The 24,785-nt window shown below is 48.1% G+C and overlaps 1 protein-coding gene across 1 annotated transcript in view; it reads right to left on the bottom strand.

Annotated features, from left to right (window-relative positions):
- Positions 1-24,785, bottom strand: part of ADAMTS17 (ADAM metallopeptidase with thrombospondin type 1 motif 17) — a 1,305,267-nt gene that overhangs the window by 272,155 nt on the left and 1,008,327 nt on the right. Inside the window, exon 18 of the mRNA XM_078683112.1 lies at positions 12,302-12,459. Coding sequence (XP_078539238.1) covers positions 12,302-12,459 — 158 coding nt within the window. The remainder of the gene's footprint in view (positions 1-12,301; positions 12,460-24,785) is intronic.

Here is a 24,785-nt window from a genome sequence, read left to right as displayed (position 1 = left end):
TCCAGAGGTTCACCAGATGAACAACACTCGGATGGGTAATCGTTAAACCTGCTATATAAAGTGCTCTGGTGCTGTCACGAAGGGGTGGAGTATCAATACATAACAAATGCAGACATTTACTGTTGAAAAATTGCAACCATCCTTGGGAAAAGCTATTCGTCAGCGAGTTAAGAGTAAAGCACATACAGCTGGGTGGACAAAGATGTTTGTGCAATTCAATAACTTCTTTAATATGGGCTGGCAATAACAGACAGACAGACAGACACACACACACACACAGGTTTTTGTTTGACTACAATTCAATCACTCCTAGAGACATTCAGTATTCTGGTATAAGAGAAATGAGAATCGGGAAATACTATAGTGATTTCCATTCAATTAAAATGTGGTCCGACATTAGAACTCAGGGATTCCTTTTTCAACAGTAAAGAACTCAGCCAAACACCCGCATCATCTGTTTTTCGTGCAATACGACTTCAATCCTATTGAATTTCACTGAATGAAAATCAAAAGAGTGGTAGTCTGTACCTCACAAAGAATTGTGGAAAAAACATGTGACGTTAGCGCATCTGTTCATTCATTAAACCACAGCTTTCCAAACTTTTCATGTTGGTGACACACGTTTTGGAGATGCATCATTTTGGGACACAGTAAGGCAGTGTAGCGAACGATCGTAGCAAGCGAGCCCGAACCACCTAAGGAGGTTGGGGGGGGTTCTCACTCACTCCGTCTGTCTCCCTCCCTCTCGCTCCCTCTGTCTGTCTCCATCTGTCTCTCTCTGTCTGTCTCCCTCCCTCTCTCTCCCTCTGTCTGTCTCCCTCCCTCTCTCTCCCTCTATCTCCCTCTCTCTGTCTGTCTCCCGCTCTCTGTCTCCCTGCTCTGTCTCCCTGCTCTGACCCCTGCTCTGTCTCCCGCTCTCTGTCGCCCGCTCTCTGTCTCCCTGTTTCTGTCCCTCCCTCTCCATCCGTCTCCCTCCCTCTGTCTCCCTCTCTCCCTCTGTCCCCCTCTCTCCCTCTGTCTCCCTCTCTCCCTCTGTCTCCCTCTCTGTCTCTCTCCCTCTGTCTCCCTCTCTGTCTCTCTCCCTCTCTGACTCTGCATGTCTGTCCCTGTCTCTGCCTCACTCTGTCTGTCTCCCTCCCTCTCTCTACCTCTATCTCCCTCTCTCTGTCTGTCTCCCGCTCTCTGTCTCCCTGCTCTGTCTCCCTGCTCTGAACCCTGCTCTGTCTCCCGCTCTCTGTCGCCCGCTCTCTGTCTCCCTGTTTCTGTCCCTCCCTCTCCATCCGTCTCCCTCCCTCTGTCTCCCTCTCTCCCTCTGTCCCCCTCTCTCCCTCTGTCTCCCTCTCTCCCTCTGTCTCCCTCTCTGTCTCTCTCCCTCTGTCTCCCTCTCTGTCTCTCTCCCTCTCTGACTCTGCATGTCTGTCCCTGTCTCTGCCTCACTCTGTCTGTCTCCCTCCCTCTCTCTCTGTCTCACTCACTCTGTCTGTCTCCCTCTCTCTCCCTCTTGTCTGTGTCCGTCTCCCTCCCTCTTGTCTGTTTCTGTCTCCCTCTTGTCTCTCTCCCTCTTGTCTGTCTCCATCCCTCTGTCGCCCTCCTCCCTCTGTCACCCTCTCTGTCTCTCTCCCTCTATCTCCCTCTCTGTCTCTCTCCCTCTCTGTCTCTGCATGTCTGTCCCTGTCTCTGCCTCACTCTGTCTGTCGCCCTGCGTCTGTCTGTCGCCCTCTGTCTCAGTCCCTCTGTCTCTCTCTCTCTCTCCCTGTCTGCCTCCCTCTCTCTTTCTCTCCTCTGTCTTCCTCTGTATGTCTCCATCTCTGTCTCTCCCTCTCTGTCTCCCTCTCTCTCTCTCCCTGTCTTTCACTCTCTGTCTCTCTCTTGTCTCCCTCTCTCTGTCTGTCTCCTTCTCTCTCTGAGTCCCTCACTGTCTCCTTCTCTCTGTCTCCCTCTCTCTCTGTCTTTCGCTCACTGTCTCTCTCATGTGCCCCTCCCTCTGTCTCCCTCCCTCTGTCTGTCTGTGTCCCCCACCCACGTGTTTCAGCCAGGTAGAGACAGCTTCCTGGACACACACACAGCCGCATCCCAGTACTTTGCAGGTCTTTAAAAGACCATTTACAGCTTTGATGTGAATCACCAGGGCCCCATAGAGCAGAGTGTCAGGTAGTCCGCGCTGCTGCTGCGGTATTTGCTGACACTCTTTCAAAGGAATGCCTCTTAAGTAGCAGCAGTTATGTGCTAAGTGCACATTAATACCGGTGTCATCCCGCGACACACCCACCCTTTGCAGGCAACACAGTACTATGTCGGGTCACACAGTTTGGAAAGCTCTAGCTCTGCTCTGGAAGCAGCGCCTCGGGCGACTGCTCTGCCCGGAGGGGGCCGCGGGCGAGTTGCTCCCCGCGGCCCCCTCCGGGCAGAGCAGTCTTCGGCCTCCGTTGCTGCTTTCTGTGGCCGAAGCGGGGCCACAGCGCCAGCGCAGAGGGGCGCAGATCAACGCCGAGCAGAAGCTACGGGCAACACTGGGCCCCTGATACATGTGGCGCCACCGGACCTGCCGGGCCACACCGGGGGTCTTAGGAAACACGAGGAGTCGTGACACGGCAGACTTCGAAGCTTTACAAGGCACGGCGAGCGAGCCATTCATTAGCGGCTTCCAGAAATCGCAGTTTACACTGGCATAGACTCAGAAGCCACCCCGGTGAAGCCTCCGAGAGGATTCAAAGAGGGAGAAGAGAGCTCAAGATGTCGACCAATAACTGTGATCACGGCCGCTGTGTCTGAAGTCCCTGGTTCACTCAGGCACTGTGCGGAGACAACGAGGTCAGTGCTGGAGCCACCCGCTGCATCCCCCCCCCTCGCAGACCCCGTGTTACTCCCGGTGAGGGCAGAAGAGGAGAGCCGCCCCTCTTAACACCCGGAAGGTGAAACCGAAACTGAAGCAGAGCAGTGGGGGCCGCCATTTTAAGGGAAAAAAAATAATAATAATAAAAATTAAAACCCAGCGCAAACTCCGGCACTAAGGAGGTCAAAAGGGGCACAAAGTGGATTGAGCAGTACAGTCTGGTGCCCGACTGCGCAAAAACACAAAACAAGGGGCACAAGGCGGGAAGATCCGATAACAAGTCCTGAATATCCGAATCCAAGCCCTAGAGATCCGAACCCGAGCCCCGCAGCAGGAGGAGGGACGGTTCCCTCTCCATGACCCAGGGATGCCGGGAGTCAGATTTGAAAAGAGCCGTCTCGGGCTGCCCTCCACTGGGCTGCCGTCCACCCCCGCCGGGCTCCCAGCGCCTCTGGCCTGCTGGCCAAGGAGCAGTCGGAGCCGGGCGCTCTGCAGCTGCTGCGCATCCAGGGCATCAAGACGGAGAACGGCGCCCTGTCGCCCCCACAGGCCGCCTCCCCAGCGCTGCACCCCGTGCCCAAGATCAAGAGCCTGGACAGTAGCAGCAGTATGTCAAGCGGCAGCCCCTCGGGCCGCTCCCTCAGCCTGGAGGGCCCCGACCCCCACCAGCAACAGCATCACCCGCACCCGCAGCACCACGGCCAGGGCTTCATCGTGGATAACATCATGACCTCGCTGCAGGGCTCACCACAAGGGGCGGGGAGCGATCTCCTTGCCGCACCCAGGACTGGCATCCCTCCCTCCCTGTCTCTCAAATACTCGCCCAGAAAGGGCTCCTTCTACAGCTCGCCCTGCAGCCAGAACAGCAGCTCCAGCGCAGGGAGCTACCACTGCAACATGCGGGCCATGAGCCTGTACTCGGGAGAGAGCTTCCTGACTTTGATTTCTGAACTATGTACCCCCCGGACTTCTCATGGCACTCTAATCCATACTCACTGGGTCACCCTCATGGACTTCTTTATGTTTTTTCTTTTGTCCTGGCTGCCATTTTGTTGCTGTTCACTGCCGCTTTTCTCTGGACTCTGACCCGCCATTTTGTCCATTCCCTGGTCCTTTCCCCTTTTCCCTCGTTTCCCCCTTGACGATCCTTAAATGTTTCTTCCTGATTCTGATTTGCCTTTTCTCCATACCCTTGTATCCCTTCCACCCTGCCTTGGTGTTGTGACTGCGTCGTCCCTCCAACCCCACTTAATGGAACTCTGCTCTCCTGTTTTTTTGGGTCTTGTCCTGAGAAAATCTACTATTTGTATATCTTTGTATATAGAGATAACTCTAATCACTAGTATATGGAGTACACCTTTGTACTATCTACCATTCCTATGTGACTCTTAGAGTATATCCATTCGTATCCCTTCCTTGAGTGCTCCTCCTTGTGTGACTATAACTTGTACATTTGCAATTTTTTTCTGTTTGTATCTTTTATGCAACGCACGTAATTCTGAGTCCTTATGTATTGCAACTGGTTCTTATGTAAAGCGCTCTGACACCTTTGGGTAATGTTCGCGCTATATAAAATCGCATTAAATAAATAAATAAATAAAACTGTGCTAACAATGGGAAACAGCAAAGGGATCATGAGTGTGGAAGGTTAGTGAGTGGTGCATTGGCCAGAGTCTGCATGTTAACTGTGAGTCAAAGAAAGGTGATGCGAGTTCTGGTATATCAAACTCTCCTATCATCCTACTCATATTGAAAAATGGGTATCAACAAATCTGGCAATAAAAGCCTTAATTGTGTGCACTAATAATAAAACAAACTATGAAAGAATTTGCTACTTATAGTTCTTTAGCTTTTTGATTTCTGACCATTTTGCAACACTCCAGGGTATTTGAGGTAAACATATATAGAGGAACCAACTGTTGGAAGGTGGTTGATTTAGTTGGAGGCCAATAAGACTGTTATCAGTTCCTCAGACGATTGGGTACATCTAGTGCAAAAAGGGGCTCCTTCTTGCATATAGGTGGACCCACACTGGACATGTTTACCGGCAAATACCTCCTAAATGAGGCATGTCTTCAATGCTTTCTTCAAGGCTGTGGGCTGGGTTGGTTCCTACGTATGTGTTTGAGGCATCTTCTGGTCTGGGCGAACAAATTAGCATTTTTAAATCTAAGGTTCAGCAAGGGATGTAAAGAGTTGCCATACTAGGGCTTTGTAGATGCTGCATGTCAATTTGAATTTATAGTTTCCCCCTAAGGTAGGTAGGGAAATTCTCTTGATGCAGGGTTTAAGCCTCAGGATTTATCTAGATTTAAACCGACTACTACTGCTTCTAGACTGTGCAGTGCATGGAGATTTTGAATGTCTCATTCCTCAATTGTTTACTATTTAACACCACATAGTCGGTTTAAGAATACGTCCAAACCACGCTATGCTTGGAGTTCGGACCAATACATTATTTGCTCACAATCATTGAACAGTGTTCTGGCTTTGGGTACACCTCTAAACGCATTTCCACTAATCCTCAATAAGCTATTTTATCAAGTGCGGTTTTGAAGTGAAGTCACCTTTTAGGTCTCAATTTTCTGTAACCTATTTTCGGTAAGTTTCTATTAGTGTTAACTTTTGTGAAAGCTATTGGACACCTTTCTAATTCAAGACACTCTCTTTATTTCCCGAACAACACAAACCCATTTTACATCAATAGATATGTGTGTTAAAATGCCACAGTATTCCAGTATCTAAATAATAATACCACTAAACGCCTTTTACTTGTCTAATATGCAATGCAACTCATTGTGTGTGCGCATTTACTGCAACCAACCCAGCTACATACTTTGTTCTGCATTGCCACATAAATCCAATAGCTCTAATTAAACATTGCATTGACCATGTAAAGAGAACATTTCGCAGGATGTACGTCGTTACAACGCATGCTTTAACAACGCATGCCTTTACGACGCAACTTTTACAACGCAAGTCGTTACAACGACTTGCATTGGGGGGCGCTGGATAGTGAATAGTTTAATTTACTATTCCAACTCCAGTCCCCGTGGATAGTAGGGAAGGTCTTGGATAGTAAATTAAAACTATTCCCTATCCTAGAGCACCCCCCAGCGCAAGTCGTTGTAATGACTTGCGTTGTAATGGTTGCGTTGTAAAGGTACTGCGTTGTTAAAGTTGCGTTGTAAACGCTGTTCCCCCATTTCGCAACTTGATTTAAGTATACACATTCAGTATATTCTATTCAAAATAATATTTGGGGGGGAGGAGCCTAGCTCGCGACCGTGATGGCCGCGCTTTAACTCGGCTCCGTTCGCCCGCCTGTGTTTTCACACTTATCCTGTTGTTATCCTGCCCCGGGAAGCCCCTTTTGCTGTGTGCTGGTGCTACAATGCTCTGCAGGCACTTACCTCTTGCTCCGGTTGTCCTGGCTGCTGTGGTTCCGGTGCAGTGCCTCCCCGATTGTCTTGGGGAGTGGAAGGCGGACTGGCCTGGATCTTCTTCCCGGCTCCAGGGCCGGACAGAGCCTGCGGATCTCCCCTTCGGGGCGCTGTGGAGGTGGTCGGAAGCCCGTTGTTCGTGTGGGCCGGAGGTCCTTACTGGCCGCATCCCGTTGGAGGGAGACCTATGTTGGAGGCGCTGCCTTCCGTTGTCGGAGCTCCTTGTGTGTCCGGCTTGCTCTCCCATTGTTCTCCGGTCCGGCCATTTTGATTTTACCGCCCGGGCTCGGAGAACGGGACCGGCGGCGTTGGGCGGCCGGCGCACCCCTTTCTTCTGGTGGCCCTCCTTCCTGCCTGGGGTGCTCTGTTGCCGGTCGGCGGGACTTCACTTGCCTTGCTGCCGCCCCGGCGGAGTTTGTCGACCGAGCGGCCTTGTTGGACTCTCAAAATGGCGGCCGGCCCCGGGTGTCCTGGCCGGGCCTGGGCGAGCGCTGGGGGCCCGCCGCATGACCCGGGTGCCGGACACTGTAAAGGTTTTTCTACACTTAATGAGATCCTGGACGCCTTGCTCTCCTGGCGACTCTGTACAACCGCGACTGTTATGGCTTCGGAGGTGGTTCCCCACGACGGGCCTCTGGGGCCCCCACGGCTGACTGCGACTTCGCCGCCGCGGGGTGCGGCTGGAATTATCCTGGCGGGATTGGCTCCGGTCACGACCGCGTCTGCGGATGTGTGGGACTTAATGGCGCCCCCTCCTCCTGCGCTCTCTCCTTTTTCTCGGGCCCGGGAGCTGGATCTTGTTTGGCCTGACCTTCATGACTCTCCCGCTTCCTTTCGGCCGCCGCTGCCCGGCGATGTCTCCTGTTCTGGCCCAGATGGGTCGGTTTCTCTGGACATATCCTTGGACTTGTGCCTGCATCGTTTGCTCCACTTGGTGACTTTCCTGGATCTTCCGTGTCTCATTTCCCGTTCCTTTTCTGGACTGCCGTCGGATCTTCCTGCTGTCTGTCTCCTGTTCTTCGTGGCCTGGTCCTCGCTGGATCGGGAAGTTTCCGCTTTGGACAAACAAGGACAGGGCTGATGTATGCCTGAGTCTGTGTGCGGTAGTCTTGCACTGATTTGGAGGGTCAACATGTCCCGGTATGGTTCTGTATGACTGGCTAGTGCTCCTGGACTTTACCCGATGATTTTTGGCTTCCCGGGTACCTGGTTCTTCATTCAGGCGGGTGATGGGGTACGTTTACTTCTGTCTCCCGGCCCTCCCCCGTATATGTGTGTGTGTGTGTCTCCCATCCCCTGTTCCCCTCCCTTCCTTCCCATTTTTGTCTTTTGATTCCGACTTCACTTTGCTCCGCTATATTTCGGGTTCTATTTAGGGCGACAGGCACGCTGCCGGGGGGTTGGCCGTAGCCTTCTGCAGGGGTGCAGGGTGGGCTTTCGGGGTGGGGTGGGGGGGTCTGTCTGCATTGGGGGGTCTTTTTCCTCCCTTATTTTCCCTTTTTCTGTTCTATGGCTCTTGTGTGTTCACTTTTTCGGGACTCCGTTTCCGCCTGTGTCCCCCTGGGGAGTTTCTGTGACCTTTGTAATCCGGTGGGTGTCTGATTGTGGCTCGCTGGGTTATTCGGTATCGATTTTTGATACGTTGCTGGCCGGATTCTATTATCCTGTTTTATCTCCTGGGGGTGCATGGTTTGGTGGGAGTCCCTTCTTTTATCCCTTTTTCTCTCTCCCTTTTTCCTCCTTTATGAGGGTCCTTTTATTTCTGTCGGGGTGCGTTTCGTATTGTTTTTACACTGCGGGCCCTTTGATCATGCCTCCTCACTTTGGGTGGGGGCGGTGATGGATGGGCGCGGTTTGATTATTGCCATTCTCGTTTCCTTATATTCTGAATTTGTTTCTATTTTGGATAGCGATGTTTGTATGGCTTCTTTTTATTCTGTGTTCCTAAGATGGCGGCTTGCCGTGGCCCCTCCTCCCTGGTTGTTTCCTACATGGCCCGTTGTTATTCTGTACCCCGCCCCGCATTAGAAAATTAACCTTTTATTATCCTGTTCTTTCTGATTGCTCGATGTCTTTTATTGTTTTACCTGTGCTCCTGATATCGTATCCTGTAAAGAACGCATTTTTGGTTGTTAAGTTTTCTACCATGTGGTGGCCAGCCCTGGTGGGTTGTAGGCCCGTATTTGTGAGCTTCATTGTACAATAAAGGTTTTAAAAAAAAAAATTAAAAAAAATAATAATAATAATATTTGGAAACAAAGGTGCTGATGTAGCTGGGGAAACCCAGGAGCTCATGTTGGATTCAAAGATTTATGTTGAGGCACAAATGATGTCTGACAAGGTAAATAAGAGTTTAAAAGGTACTGTCGTCCCATCAGGGCTTAGGGAGTCTTCCAAATGCAGAACCATCTGCGCATTCACTGATCGCCCAAATTCAATGTATTTATTTAATGATTTGACCAGACACAAGGGCCAATATGTTACAAGCCTCTTTCCAGTGCATGTTCTCCGTCAAAGGGATGTGGGTAAATGTGCCGAGATTCCATATTGTGCACGCCTCTACTTCTCTCAGTATGATGACTCACTTGCTTTTGCCAGTCGAAGTCCAATAAGGTTCATGCTTTTTTACCCCGTGGTCTAAGATAGCATTAGCACTGAGGAAATTTTTGCAATCTGAAAATATAATTTTCATAACTTAAAAGGGGTGTGGTCCTTGGGGGTTACTTAAGTGGCTCCACAGATGCTAAATTTTCAGAAATGCTCTGTAATCTTTCTGACTCCCAGGGATATCCTGCCAAATGCGGCTTAAAAGCAAGAAAGAACAAGAGAACAAAACCTTGTGGCAATAACGTTTTCCTCAGTCGTTTTAGGTCTGGGTGGATGAAAAGAAGCATCAGTTCAGACGACCATCACGGGCCCAAAGAAATGGGAGGAAGGCTCGTGCTCCTGCTTACAGCTGGCTGAGCCCTAAACCAAATTTATGAAGGATTACCAGGACAGACTTGATGTTGTACTCTTTGGATACTTTCCACTGCCTCTCAGAGTTAGGCTTCTGATGCTTTCTGGTTGGTCTCCATATAGTATTGTCTGGTGGCCTTGAGGGATAAGTGTCTCCTGGGTGGACTCTGTATAGTGTCTTACAGATAGATTAACTGTGTCTTGAATGGACTGTAACCTCTGTCGCCTAAGGTAAATACCACATAGTGCATACCCGGTAGTGTTTAACAGTGATCCGTCACGGTGCAGTTCGGTTGCTTCTGGGTGAACGCCATACACCACAACCTTTGGTGTATAACAATGCCTTCTGTAGGTTACCTCTGTCACTTAAGATGACTACCATACAACACATCTTTTCAGGGTTTAACAGTGCCTCAAATGGGTTGATCCTCTGTTGCTTCTGAGTGGAAGCCACACTTCAACCTTTGGGGTTTAACAGAGCCGTAACAATCTTTTAGATTGTAAAATGCAGTACGTAAGTGTGCAAACATGGATGATAGTATAACGAGGTGTGCCAAATGCATGCCAAAAGTTTAAAAAAACCTGATAACTGTGCGATAATCACCATGACAAACTGTACCAAAAGCACAACAACTGACATAACAGTGTTTGCAAGCACGTTATGTGTGGTAATGAGCATAGCAACAGTGTTTACAAATGCATGAATATTGTATAACGATCAGCATAACAAACTGTACCAAAGCATGACAATTGTTTATAAACTGCATGATAACAGTGTGATAATTAGCATGACAAACTGTAATTCTTGAGGAATAATGGGATTATTCTATGCATTGACATTTATGTACTGCACATGGGATTTGTTTACAATAAATGAATGATAGGGATTTTAAGGTTTTATATAGCGGTTTGACTAGCTCAAAGCCAAATGCTGCACATATGTACTTACCATTGCATGAGTTGCAGGCGCAAAGCAAAATTTCGCAACACTGGGAGAGCGCTTGCTAACCCTCAGGTTTATGTCAGAGTGTTTTGCAGGAAATTATGAAGAGAGGTTGGACCATAAATTGGCATATTGTAGACACCCGCCCCCAGTGGGAGTGGCCCTGATTTCAAATTAAAACTTCCATCTTGCACCTCCCCTAGCTCCAGCGAGTTCAGCCCGTGCCCCATCAATCAAACCCCTGGGACTGGGCTCTCCTAGTTAGGGGCCTACTGCAGCGCTACTACTGATCAAGGTAACTACGGAGACCCATAACTAAAACTTGACAACACAGCTGACTCAAGCATAACAACTGTAATAAAGTCACCCGTTTGGAGAAATGCCCAAAATACAACTTTTAAGGGGAGCTTTATTATCGCAGCTCAGCGCTTTGACAGGCTGGGGCTGGGCGCCATGTGAAAGCAATTTTCTTCAGCTTTACAGCCACGTGTAATACAGATTATTTTCCAGGAGCATAACTGGTTTCGAATGGCGTTCACAAAAGCAGCTCTGAGGACCTGGCTTTTTCACCCAAGTATTTTACTGCATTGTTTGTACAACCGTTTACTACTGAGGGGGACGGTCTGCTTCCCTTTGGTGCTGGCGCGCGCACACAGACACATACGCACGCACCACGCATGCATCAACATGAAAGCAAGCACAGGGTTCTCGGTCTAGCTGGTTCCCTGGGTTCTGCAGATTAGGCAAAAATATCTGTATAACTTGTACGTCACAGGTTCAAACCCAGACTGACTCAATCTACCCAATTTCAGAGGTTGATAAAATGCGTCCCATTGAGGTAGGTAGTAATAATACCTGCTAGAGAAAATTCAATTTATGGTAATTATTATAAAAATGGTGCCTTTTATTAAATACAGGCTCCAGCATTAAATAAACAGATGGGAATTGAACAGAAATCTTGTGGACTGTGTCCGGTGGATATTGCAGCCCTTTCTTCCCATTCTTCACAGAACATCTACAAACTTGCAGCTGCCAGCAAACTTTCCTATGCTTCACACCTTTGTTTGAGGTTCAGACCAACACGCTTTTCAGTTAATGTGATTTTTAGTTAGGAGCACCTGTGTGATGTTCACCGGATAGGCCGCTAGTCCTATTTGTTATGACTCAGAAGCAGGTATCTTTAGTTCCTATTATTATTCATGCCCTCGTTTACTCTTTGGTGGGTCAATCGGCTGTGCCATTTGGCAAAAAAGCCGCCATTTTTATAGTTTACTTACTATCTTGTGTTTTAAAAAAATTTTCTTACTTGAGTGACTTGCTATCACCTCCGCCTGGAGCGGATTTGTTTAGACAGCAATGGCAATTCTGCAATACGATGGTAGCATGGTGTATCTGTTTTTATTTTCTAAAGACAAACTGGGACTTTGGAAAAGTAAAAAACATATTGTGCTGGGAGTTCTCTTCCATTACGAGGGGGGGAGGTTTAATATTTTTCCTCCCAGCACCATCATGTTGTATAGAGTTCTGTGATAAAGGAAATTTACCCAAAATTCAAACCCACAACCTTGCATCTGCAAACTATCTGTATCCACCCTTTACTTGTAGTTTAAACGTTTTTCAGTGACTAAGGCATTGCAACTGTTAAGCACTGTAACCTAGTTCCTGGTCTTGAAGCATCTTAATGGATACAAGTGGTGCATTATCAATCACCAAACATGAATGAATGAAAAAGTGCTTTTATAAACTGTTTATTTCAGCCCCTTTGTGATGCAGCAATGGGCAAAGCTCCAACAACTCTGCTTGGATACTCGTGTACAGTAGTGGATGCTTTTTGTCGCAATCTAAGAAAGAACAGGGCACGAGTTCGACTGTAGACAACAGTAGAGGCTTTAATTTGATGCATTACCAACTAGCCCACTTCTGAAAACAGACAATAGTAAATGTGTTTATTTGTGCTTGTGGCAGGAGAAGGGAAATGCCATTCAATGGAGTGATAGCATAGGTGTGAGACAGCATTGCAGATTCAACTCTAGATGCAAGTGGTGCAAATCATTGATTCATCGACCTCCAAAAGAAATATTAGAGATATTTACTTGATTAAAACAAAGGAATGGTTCAAATTACCATGAGGTGTAGAGGTGACTTGGTTGGTCCCTTAGCAGAGATCTTCTCCCACAGTCCACGTCTGACATAGCGGACTGTGGTACCAGCGATCTGGAATTCTCCAGGAAGTTCTATTTTCCAGTCACTGTTAATGGATTTCTTGCTAGAATCTTTCAGGGCTGGACAAGAGGAAAAAAAAGAGTAAGGTAATACATCAGACCCTATTAATCAAAGCACTGCTGTACTTGGTGCAGCTCTGGCACCGCGCAACAGGTGTTACAAAAGAAATTCTAGATTTCAAAAAAGAAATGTTTCAACAATGGAATGCTAGAGGGAGCTTAAGGGCTGCCTGGGCACTATAACCATGGTAATAAGGCAAATATTATGCAACATTAGCACAGCCCAGTGAAAGCTTCATTAGTGTTTAAGTTATGTAGGCCAAAGGTGGAGACGTTTTCTGCTTTCCTTGCAAGAGCTTGTTCCCTAATGATGGTGCCGCACTGACTAAAATTCAGTAATCCAAACTTTAAATGAGAAAAAGCAGGTGATTTTGTGTCCTAATACATATAATTTCCTAAAGGCATTTTTCGCGAAAGTCCCAGGTTTGGGTAGTTATCCAACTGAAAACGATGGGTCCCAGTTAAGAGCAAAACTGAGGCACACCACTGGCACCTGTGCCCACTCCTTCCATTTTACCATGTCAGGAAGTAGAACCCTCTAGCATTTTAAAAACATGAACATTAACAGGGTCTAGCAGAGGCTAAGTTTGAAACAGATATCTTTAAAAAACACTATTTAGAGCATAAAGATGGTAGGCATATTAATCCTTCTTCCAATCTATCACATTTGTTCACAATTATGTGTGGTCTTCGTTTTTTTCATTCCTCCCTGCCTGAGCTGGCAGTGTTGGCACTGCATAAATCTTTAAGGGCCTAACCACAGATTTATCACATCATAAGTGCCAATAGGATGTACCTATTGAGGGTGTTTTACACAAGTGCTGCAATGTAACATTTGTGGTTACTTTTGAGTGTTAGCCCACTAGGCAGATGACAAAGAGATCGAAGTTCTAGTCGAGACGCATAGGGTTTCCAATTGGTGGGGGCTGATCCCTCAACAGAGGGAAAGTTAGTCACAGTCCGATCTGCTAGTAGCTGCAGGCTGTGCCTAAAATTCCCTTTCTGCGTGAACTAGGACTTCTCAGGACCAGGCTAAGCTGCCAGTAGGAAGAAAATCATAGAAATTTGAGAACTTCTTATTTCAAGGCGACCAAAAGAAATAGTACTTGTTCTCTTCTATCAGATCCCTGCTTTCTAATTATTTTGAAGAACTCTGGTTGGGCTTGCATTCAAGTTATTAGAGTGATACTTACTAAGCTTCCTTGAGCTTTTTGGGCTGGTATGGCTGGCTGTGACCAACGGTGAACACCCCCTATTCTTACCTTCCCCACAAAGTCCATGAACATCCAAGTTACACAGAGTGGTTAGCTGGACAGAACTAGCAGTCGATCTAGGTAGACTTTCAAAGGAGGTTGCTCTCATTCTGTGGGTTCTTTGACTGCTAGACCCTGAGCCATGGTCCACCAGCCGGCTCTGGAGTCCGGCAGGGACCTCCTCCAGCCAGTTATGCGCTCCTACGAAGACTATTGGCATAAGACAGCCCTATTGACCATCCCTTTAAAATGCTACACTGGGTCGGCCTTAAACAACTACAGTTGAACAACTACAAAATACAGCAAAAAAGGAAGTACGGGATTCTCTGTTGCAAGCAAATGCTGTATGCAAGCTGCCCACCTCCCAAGTCCACTGCCAAGGGACTTTAGAACAAAATAGATATAGAACAAGCACTTGGAGAGGCAACTTAGGAAACAGTGAAAAAAAAAAGATGTAACAATGCAACAAAACACAGATGATGTCCTTCAAAAAAGTGTTATGATTCAGTTTAATCACTTTATTGAGTTCAAATGTTATTCCTTCATAAATAATGTTGTATGATGTCCTTTTAAGCGCATGCATAACATCTACAATAACTATTGGTTTCTCAAACAAGCTATTATATGGATGTTGAACAGTTGTGGAAATATGTGTTTTTGATTATCTGTATATGTATTTACAGCCCTGAGGAAGCCCGCTTCGGGCGAAACGCGTTGGCTGGTTCTTGGCTGTCTCATTGGTTATCTGATATTGAGAATATTGTCTGTTCACTTGTATCACCGTGTCAAGATGACTCATTAAAACAAGACTTTTTTGAAGGACATCATCTGTGTTTTGTTGCATTGTTACATCTTTTTTTTTTCACTGTTTCCTCAGTTGCCTCTCCAAGTGCTTGTTCTATATCCAGCAAACACAAGAACCAACGGCGGACTCCAAATGCCGCACAACCCTCAAAACGTAGACCCAAATTTGTCGAAAAGTTCCAATTAACTGGATGGTGTGCCACATCTACTCCTGCATCTGCCGTTGAAGGATGCAATCCATTACTCGGAAAACAAACTTGGAACTGGGTGGAGTGGTGCACTACCAAGATTCACTAATGTTCAATTAGAAAGCGCAGTCAATTTCTTCCTTAAAAAGTATTTTTTATTGACGCTCATCAAAAACTTGTATGAACATGAAACCTCAGCCAACGCGTTTCGTTCTAGACGTGAACTTCGTCAGGGCCAGGAATTTAGAGGATAGGTCTGAATCACAGTACTGCGGACGAGAAAATGGTTTGATCTCAAAATCCGTCTAATCATACATCTATTGTTGTAGCCTCCATGATAAGGGCCACAGTGAGCTCAATTCAAAGAGTCAATGTCCTCTAAATTCCGGGCCCTGACGAAGTTCACGTCTTTTTAAGGAAGAAAGTGACTGCGCTTTCTAATTGAACATTAGTGAATCTTGGTAGTGCACCACTCCACCCAGTTCCAAGCTTGTTCTATATACAGTTGAACAACTATACCTAGGTATCTCAGATGATTTTGTCACAGAAAGCTTTCAGTCTCTTTTAGCAGGAATTGCAAACAGGGGCAAGATCTTTATACATGGGGACTTTTCTGCATACATATAGCCTCCAAATTTCACATTCATGAACACACTCATAAACTGGACAAAAGTGCCCATGCTGCATTTATATAATGCAACTTCAAAATTGAACTCAGTTTCAAACTAAATACACAAGTGTGCACATTTAGAGTCATATTTATATTATTTTTGAAGCTATTAGTCGCCTAGTGAAAAGGTCACTGCACTTTACAATTAGGTTATCCTAACAGAAACCATAGCCATCTTCATGTAAAATGGCATGGACCTGTTGAAATGCGCACATTTGATCACTTCTCTTACTTTATATGCATTTATTCACATTTATTTTCTTTGACGGTTTATGCGACGATGACTTTACCTACCACTGACCTTCAGAGACCTATTGCTTTTTGTCTAGCTAAAGTTGATGAAGCAATGTGCGAACCTCCAAAACAGTATTGGCTTATTTTGCATGGAAAGAATTCCAAGCAGTTTTTTTTAAATGATGAAGTTTAGCCACCAAAATACCGCTAAAGACACCACTAAGGACACAAATCACATCAAGCCAATCAGCTCCCAAACCCTGTAGCCTTAGTCGTGATGCAGATTGCATTTCAATTAAACTGTACTAAATAAACGTATTTCCAGCAAGAACCACATCTGTTCAATTGATCAGGACAGTTAGTACCAAATCTCTATGATTGGAATTGTTACTTAAATCATAGCATTCTATAGCCATATATGGTCCCATCAGACAACTGTGTTTACCAAATAAGTTGGTCATTTTGAAAATGATAAGTGGGTCACGCATGACCCACCTATAAAGAGCTGATGTGGGTCACAGCCTACATTTGTGAGGTTTGGCACTCTAATTCTGGAAATCTATATAAACAACGCTTTCAAACTCTGAGCCAAATTCCCCTTAACTGATAAGATCAGGAACCACCATCTTGAGATCTAGCACTCAAACCTTCAGACATGTGTGCACTGCAACCTCTTAAGGTAAAAAGCCATGTTATTATTGGGGTTAAAGGTGCGATTTACCTCACATTTAAGAATGAATGAATGAATGAAGGGAGTCTTTTAACGCACAACTTAGCCCAAGGGCATCAAGGCGCCTAGGCAGATCAAATAATGTATAGACACCAGTGAGGACTCTTTACAAATATACTTCGGAAAAAAGCCAGGCCGCCGTCAGGTCTAATAAGACCAGGAGAGTGGTATGGCGCTAATCGACCTGAGAGCGGATGTTATTGACAACTGCCGTAAGGGCGGTCTCATTACTATGAGAACTCCTAAAGCCATGCTAGGAAATATCCAAGAGGGCAGAGTCCCGGAGGAAAGCACTAAGATGCTGATTAAGATGAGATTCCAGCATCTTTGCAGGAGCAGGAAGGAGTGAGATAGGGCGGAGGTTTTTCAGAACCCCTGGGTCTAATGTAGATTTTTTAAGAAGGGGTTTAACAACCGCCATCTTCCATGGAGAAGGAAACACACCCTCCAAGATTGCGCGATTCATGACATTCATGAGAGGGGGGAATAACAACCTCCCGACAGGCCTTCAATGCTTTGAGAAACAAGGCGAATGAAGGTTGCCCTCGGAGTTCAGGGGAGAGGGAGTTCCATAGCCTGGGTGCAACCATAGAGAATGCTCTACCTCACCATTTGGCTTTTACAAACCTAGGGACCTCCAGAAGATTTTTGTTGGAGGAGCAGAGGGATCGACCAGGAGAGTAAAGGTGGATAAGTGACCTAAGACCCTCAGCACCTGTACCATTGAGGGCCCCAAGAGCGAGACAAAGAATCTTGTAAGAGATCCTAGACTCAATGGGAAGCCAGAGTAGGCCTCTCCGAGATGCTGTGGCTGAGGCCGTTCTGGGTAGATTTAAAACCATTTTTGCCGCCGCATTCTGGACCATCTGAAGACGGTGTATAAGGCTTTTATTAATGCCCGCATAAAGGGTATTTGCAGTAGTCCAGTCTTGAGGCAACTAATGCCACAGTGGCCTGTTTCCGGGCATCAGGGGAGAGATAGTGGGCAATTTTTCTGAGAACCCTAATATTACCACAACAGGTGGAGACAGTCCTACCGACCTGCCGGTCGAAGGAAAGAGTAGGTTCCATCAACACCCCTAGGTTTTTATCAAACTGACGGGGAGGAGGGCAGTCTCCAAGAGAGGCAGGCCACCAATCGTTAGACCAGATATTCTGACAACCCCCAAATATCAACACCTCCGTTTTCTACCCATTTAGCTTCAGGAAGTTCTGTACCATCCACTGCGACACAGCCTCCATGCAGTTCCTGAAGTTCAAAGCTGATTCCTTCACGGGCTGCGTAAGGGAGACCATTATTTGGGTGTCGTCAGCGTACGACAGTACTTCCAGCCCAAAGGATCTAACTACACTGGCAAGTGGGGTCACATAGATGTTGAATAATAAAGGACTCAGTGAACAGCCCTGAGGGACCCCACAAAGCACAGGCTTAGGGGCGAAAAGGAACTGGCCCAACTTTACTTTCTGTTCCCTTTCATTAAGAAAGGAAGCCAGGAGACTCAATGCAGGACCTCCAACCCCTATCTCCCTAAGGCAAGTAACCAAAATAGATGGAGATAGGGTGTCAAAGGCCGCCGTCAGGTCTAATAGGACCAGGAGAGTGGTATGTCCCTAATTGACCTGAAAGCGGATGTTATTGACAACTGCCGTGAGGGCGGGCACAGTACTATGAGAACTCCTAAAGCCATGCTAGGAAATATCCAAGAGGGCAGAGTCCCGGAGGAAAGCACTAAGATGCCGATTAAGATGAGATTCCAGCATCTTTGCAGGAGCAGGAAGTAGTGAGATAGGGCGGAAGTTATTCAGAACCCCTGGGTCTAATGTAGATTTTTTAAGAAGGGGTTTAACAACCGCCATCTTCCATGGAGAAGGAAACACACCCTCCAAGATTGCGCGATTCATGACATTCATGAGAGGGGGAATAACAACCTCCCGACAGACCTTCAGAACTCTAAGTAGGCAAAAGTCTAAAGGAGAGCCTGATTTGATGTTGTCCAGGAGCTGACTGGTAAGCTCAAGGGTAAGAAGGGGGAAGGACAGGAAACTCGGAGGATGTACTCCGGACAAACTCCAACCTCTAACAAGAGCAGCATTAGTGGGAGGGGCCATACGAAGATTTAGGGATTCAAGGGAGCTGTAAATGTCCACTATCTTTGAATGGAAAAAGATCGAGATGTTATCGCACCGCTCCTGAGATTCCACTATAGGATCAGCTACCTGGGGAGAGGATAAAGCGTCAATGATTTGACGCATAGTGTGTCCATTCCCATGAAGCCTTGCAGGTGTTAATTTCAACATATAAATGAATAAACATTGAACGGTTCTTTTTCAGAATGGACCTGGGTAAGTAAATCAAACAATAGACCTAAGGCTCTCACAAAAGACCTCTTATCGGTGCCAAACGTCTACCAGTCAATGGTCCTAATATATTAGACCCCTGCTTGCTAATTTTTCCACACACATACGCACACCGTGTTGCCCCATAGTAAAGAAGACGACGTCTAATTGAAACAGGAGATAAGCTTGAGTACTGCATCAGGCCCTCACCAACGACCCCACCGCCGCCAGAGCCAACCTACACGAAGGGATGACAGACGTAGCCAAGTGGATGATGAACAGTCGCCTGAAACTGAACTCGGAAAAGACGGAAGTCCTCATCCTGGGATCTTCACCCTCCGCCTGGGACGACTCCTGGTGGCCCCCCGCCCTGGGCAGTGCACCCAAACCAACAGACCACGCACGCAACCTGGGCTTCATCCTGGACTCCTCCCTCTCCATGACCAGACAAATCAACGCCGTCTCCTCGTCATGCTTAAACATCCTGCGCATGCTACGTAAGATCTTCCGGTGGATCCCCACTAAGACCAGGAAGACGGTCACCCAGGCCCTCGTCACCAGCCGTCTGCACTACGGCAACTCCCTCTACGCCGGTACCACCGCCAAACTCCAGAAGAGACTCCAGCGGATCCAGAACGCCTCAGCACGACTCATCCTGGACATCCCCCGTCGCAGCCACATCTCCGGACACCTGAGAGACCTGCACTGGCTCCCGGTCAACAAGAGAATCACCTTCCGTCTCCTCACCCACGCACACAAAGCCCTACACAACCAAGGCCCCGGATACCTCAACAGCCGCCTCTACTTCTACGCTCCCACACGCCAGCTTCGATCGACCGGCCACGCCCTCACCGCCGTCCCCCGCGTCCGAAGAGCCACCAGAGGGGGAAGGTCCTTCTCCTACCTGGCCGCCAAGACTTAAAACTCCCTCCCGACCCACCTCCGCCTGACCCAGGACCACCTCGCCTTCAGGAAGCAGCTCAAGACCTGGCTGTTCGAGCAGTAGCGGACCCCCCTCCCCCCTAGCGCCTTGAGACCCTCCGGGTGAGTAGTGCGCTATATAAATGCTGTGATTGATTGATTGATTGACCATATATAAGCATTAGGAGTATCTGCCATGCATTAGGACTACATTGCCACACTGCAAACCCGGTCTTATAGGGGTATGCAATATAATTTGACTATACTGATGTTGTACACTACACACTGCACTTTCAGATATCTGAAGCGGCTTCATAAATAAATGGGTGACTCTAATTCACATTGCAACAGGGTCAAACCAAACTGTGACTAACAAGCACATGCCTGTGCACTGTGTAGTGAACTACCCAGCTCTGCGTGATACATGGAAGACCATAATGAAACCTTACGGCCGAGTGTGGCTGGAAGTGTATAAATGAAAAGAGATGTGTACCACTCGGAGTCCAGTCCCAATGAGAGATCTGTGTGTGCCTGTCTTCCTTTTGCTGGTCCCCACAATATGCCATTCACTTGAGGCAATCACAATGGCGACGAGGTGGTGACACGACCTGTAATGCATGCTGTGCCTCACCTCCCAAGACAAGAACTTCAGCCGCCTGCAATTCCTGGTACACAGTCGATGCACCATGGACACCGCACTGCAAGAAGGCTCTCAAGGGAGCCTCTACGGAGAAGGCCGCCAGTGTGGGACACAGACACCACTTAGTGGCGTACATCAGTCACTGCATTCTGCCCCTCTTACATGCAATCTGAAGCGACTGACTGACAATGACCTAAGAAGGAAGGGGAGTTATGAGAGGAATTTCCAATACAGCAAATATTATCCCATAATCATATCACACAAATCAAGTGTGCCATAGTCAGCTGCACTCCTGTCCAATGTCAGCCATATGCGGAGGACCGCCAAACTCTGCAGCCTTCTGTTGAGTCATAGAAGGAGTTCAGATGACCACGGTGGCCTAATCTCTCTAATATCACACACAAGATGATCCATCTCTCATTCACTTACTTTGGATGATATCCTACACTAAGGATTGTCGTAGTTGCCTTATATTTAATTTTTATGAAGCACGGACATATATCGATAATACGCCACAAGGTCTGTCAGCCCTTCCCCTGACAGGGTGCCCGGCTGAGCCTCATGCGAGTACCCCTTCTCAAATACTCTCTTGAGCCACTGCCTCTTGGTGTGCACCGTACCACTCTGACAGTTGATTTATATTCATTTAGGTGTTCCTTACTGATAGGTCCTGAAGAGACCCCCTATTGTAGGTTGGGTTGAAACGCCATTAACATTCATCGAAAATGAACCATCCTCCAGCCCCTACTATAGTGATAGAAGGCTGGATATACCAATTATATAATTATGTTATGGCCATTCTTTTGTATACTTTGAAACCTATGTCACAAACTGTCACCCTTAATATGTAGGTTCCATGCACACTTGGGACACTATGCACCTTGTTTTGAATAACTTGATTACAAAATTTACATAAATAGCAAATAACCTCAATTTTCTTGTTGTGTATAATTTTAATTCTCTCTTCGACATACCTTTACTCATAAGCACTGCCACTGAGCTTGACTACTGTCATATATTGAATACATTGTCCACAGGAACCACTGTTCCTTGCTATCTAATTGACACAGGGGTATCTGTGAATGTGATGGGGGTGGGGCAATACACCTGTCTCAAGCAATGACTAGCACTGGTGCTACCAACACCAAAATCTATACATGTGGAAGCTAGGGGTCACAACTTAACCCAGACAAAACCGAGTTAGTTCTCACCGGTGGTACATCCAGTCCCTGGACCCCCACGTTCTGGTCCCCCTCCCTTGGTTCCCCCCATTCACCTTCCCACTCTGTCAAAACACTTGGGATCACGCTGAACCAACATCTCACCTTGCACTCCCAGATTAGTATGGTAGTATCATCTTGTTTTTTTACCCTTTGCACCATTAGAAAGATCTCCAGATTCTTTTCTTTTTCTGCTTTAAAACTCATCTTGATGGCAATGGTGTTATCGCGCCTAGACTATGGTAACATCCTGTACAATGGAGTTCCCGCCTATGCCCTCCGACGCCTCCAGTTGGTCCAGAACCAAGCTGCCCGCCTCATCCATGGTCTCTCCAAGTCGCACCATGTCACTCCCCTATTAAAGGCCTTGCATTGGCTCCCCATCAGAGAGCGGGCCCTCTTCAGGCTGGGATGCACTACGTTTCAGGCCCGAGCCGGAACCGCTCCAGCTTTTATAAGCTCGGAAATCAAAAATTATAGGCCTGTCAGAGAACTTCGCTCCTCCACCCAGTCTCTCCTTTCTGTTCCGCGGTTCAGGAAGAATAGAATGGGGGGTATGAGGTTCGCTGTTCTTGGCCCCTCTTTCTGGAAATCCCTCCCCCCCACTATCAGATCTACACCCTTGTATTCTGAGTTCCGCAAGGCGCTCAAAACTTTTCTGTTCCTGCAAGCTTTCTCGCCCTAATCCCCACTCCTCTTCCTCCCGGGTTCTGCATCCTTCAGCGCCAAGAAACCGTTTGGTATACGCGCGCATAACAAATACTTTTAAATTCAAATTCAATTCAAATTCAAAATGTCACATGGCGGAGGACCTTGAATTGTTTCTCTTTGCATGGACTGTCCATCCTCTACATATAGACCACCTTCTTTGTGAAGTTCCCTCAACCATTTCAGGGTTATAATTGCCTGAGGAGAGAACCAACCAATTTCCATATTGATAAGTCAGTGAAGCCAATGGCACTCCAGCACCGGAGGGTACCATTCTATCTCTGCCCTTTAGTGGAGCAAAAGCATGAAAACATTTAACGAGTTGATGTGATCGAAAAGGTTTCAAGTCCCACCCAGTAGGTGTCAGGGAGGGTCATAGCAGAAAAACCCAAGCAGCCCAGGGCGATCAGGATGCATATAGATATGCACCTCCCTAATCGGGCAGTTAGAGGAAGCAACACATTATCTCGACCATGGATGATATAGTGGTGGACGTCAATGGGGCCCAGTGGCTCTCAAAGTGGGACCTTAATGCCTGCCTTACCACCAGCGGCGTCTGCTACACCCAGAGAGTTGGTACATGACGACCTTTTTGACCCAGCTGGGTCTAAGAAGATACAAGCAACTATTTTTGGATCTCATTTGTGGTGAAATTCTTCCAAACCACCATCCGCAAAGTCCTCTCAGGCCTACAAGAATGCCCAGGATCCGGATGTGAAAGACTACATGTGACTGGTGAACCAAGGTGATTCAATCAATCAATCAATCATACCATTTGTATAGCGCACTACTCACCCAGGAGGGTCTCAAGGCGCTTGGGGGAGGGGGAATGCTACTGCTCGAACAGCCAGGTCTTGAGTTGTTTCCTGAAGGCGAGATGGTCCTGGGTGAGCCGAAGGTGGATGGGGAGGGAGTTCCACGTCTTGGCAGCCAGGTAAGAGAAGGATCTTCCTCCGGCGGTTGCTCTTCGGATGCGTGGTAAGGCTGCGAGGGCGAGGCTGGTGGACAGTAGTTGGCGGGTGGGCGTGTAGAAGGTCAGGCGGTCGTTGAGATACTTGGGGCCCAGGTCGTGGAGAGACTTGTGTGCGTGGGTGAGGAGCCGGAACGTGATCCTCTTGTCGACGGGGAGGCAGTGCAGGTTGCTCAGGTGGCTGGAGATGTGGCTGCGTCGGGGGACATCCAGGATGAGTCGGGCGGAGGTGTTCTGGATGCGCTGGAGTCTTTTCTGTAGCTTGGCTGTGGTTCCGGTGTAGAGGGCGTTTCCGTAGTCCAGTCGGCTGGTGACGAGTGCCTGGGTGACAGTCTTCCTGGTCTCGGTCGGGATCCAGCGGAAGATCTTGCGAAGCATACGCAGGGTGTTGAAGCACGATGTGGAGACGGCGTTGACTTGTCTGGTCATCGAGAGGGAGGAGTCCAGGATGAAGCCCAGGTTGCGTGCGTGGTCGGTTGGCTTGGGTGCGGTGCCCAGGGCTGGGGGCCACCAGGAGTCGTCCCAGGCGGAGGGCGAGGATCCCAGGATGAGGACTTCCGTCTTGTCTGAGTTCAGTTTCAGGCGGCTGTCCTTCATCCACTCGGCGACGTCTTTCATCCCTTCGTGTAGGCAGGTTCTGGCGGTGTCGGGGTCTCTGGTGAGGGAGAGGATCAGCTGAGTGTCGTCGGCGTAAGAGATGATGTTGAGGTTGTGCTGGCGTGCGATGGCTGCAAGCGGTCTCATGTAGACGTTGAAGAGAGTGGGGCTGAGTGAAGATCCCTGCGGGACGCCGCAGATGACTTTGGTGGCCTCAGAGCGAAACGGGAGGAGGCGGACTCTTTGTGTTCTTCCGGCGAGGAACGAGATGATCCACTCCAGTGCCTTGTCTTGGATACCGATGCTGCTGAGGCGCTGGACTAGGGTGCGGTGGCAGACAGTGTCGAACGCAGCGGAGAGGTCCAGGAGGATGAGGGCCACTGTTTCCCCTTTGTCGAGCAGGGTCCGGATGTCGTCGGTGGCTGCGATGAGGGCGGTCTCGGTGCTGTGGTTGGCTCTGTATCCGGACTGTGAGGGGTCGAGGGATTCGTTCGTCTCGAGGAAGGCGGTCAGCTGTCTGTTGATGATCTTCTCGATGACTTTAGCAGGAAAAGGGAGGAGCGAGATGGGGCGGAAGTTCTTGAGGTCGGTGGGGTCCACTGTAGGTTTCTTCAGGAGGGCGCTGAGCTCGGCGTGCTTCCAGCTCTCCAGGAAGGTGGCGGTGTTGAATGAGGTGTTGATGATGTTCCGGACTTGGGGTGCGATGGTGGAGACAGCCTTGTTGAAGACGTGGTGAGGGCATGGGTCGGTCGGTGATCCGGAGTGGATGGTGTTCATCGTGCGGGCTGTGTCTTCGGTGGTTACCGTGGTCCAGGTGCGGAGGGTGGCGGTGGGGGGCGTTGGTTCGACGGTTGGGTGCGTGGGTGGTACGCCGAAGCTGTTGTGGATGTCGGCGATCTTGCGGTGGAAGAACGAGGCGAGGGAGTTGCAGAGGTCTTGTGACGGAGTGATGTCGTTGGTGCCGGTGCTGGGGTTGGAGAACTCCTTGACGATGGTGAAGAGCTCTTTGCTGTCGTGGGCGTTGTTGTCCAGTCGTTCCTTCAGTGATTTCTTC

This window comes from Lissotriton helveticus, chromosome 3_1, assembly GCF_964261635.1.
Source record: "Lissotriton helveticus chromosome 3_1, aLisHel1.1, whole genome shotgun sequence".
Taxonomy (NCBI): Eukaryota; Metazoa; Chordata; class Amphibia; order Caudata; family Salamandridae; genus Lissotriton; species Lissotriton helveticus.
Note: the sequence above shows the minus strand (reverse complement) of the source record. Positions and strands in the feature narration are given on the sequence as shown.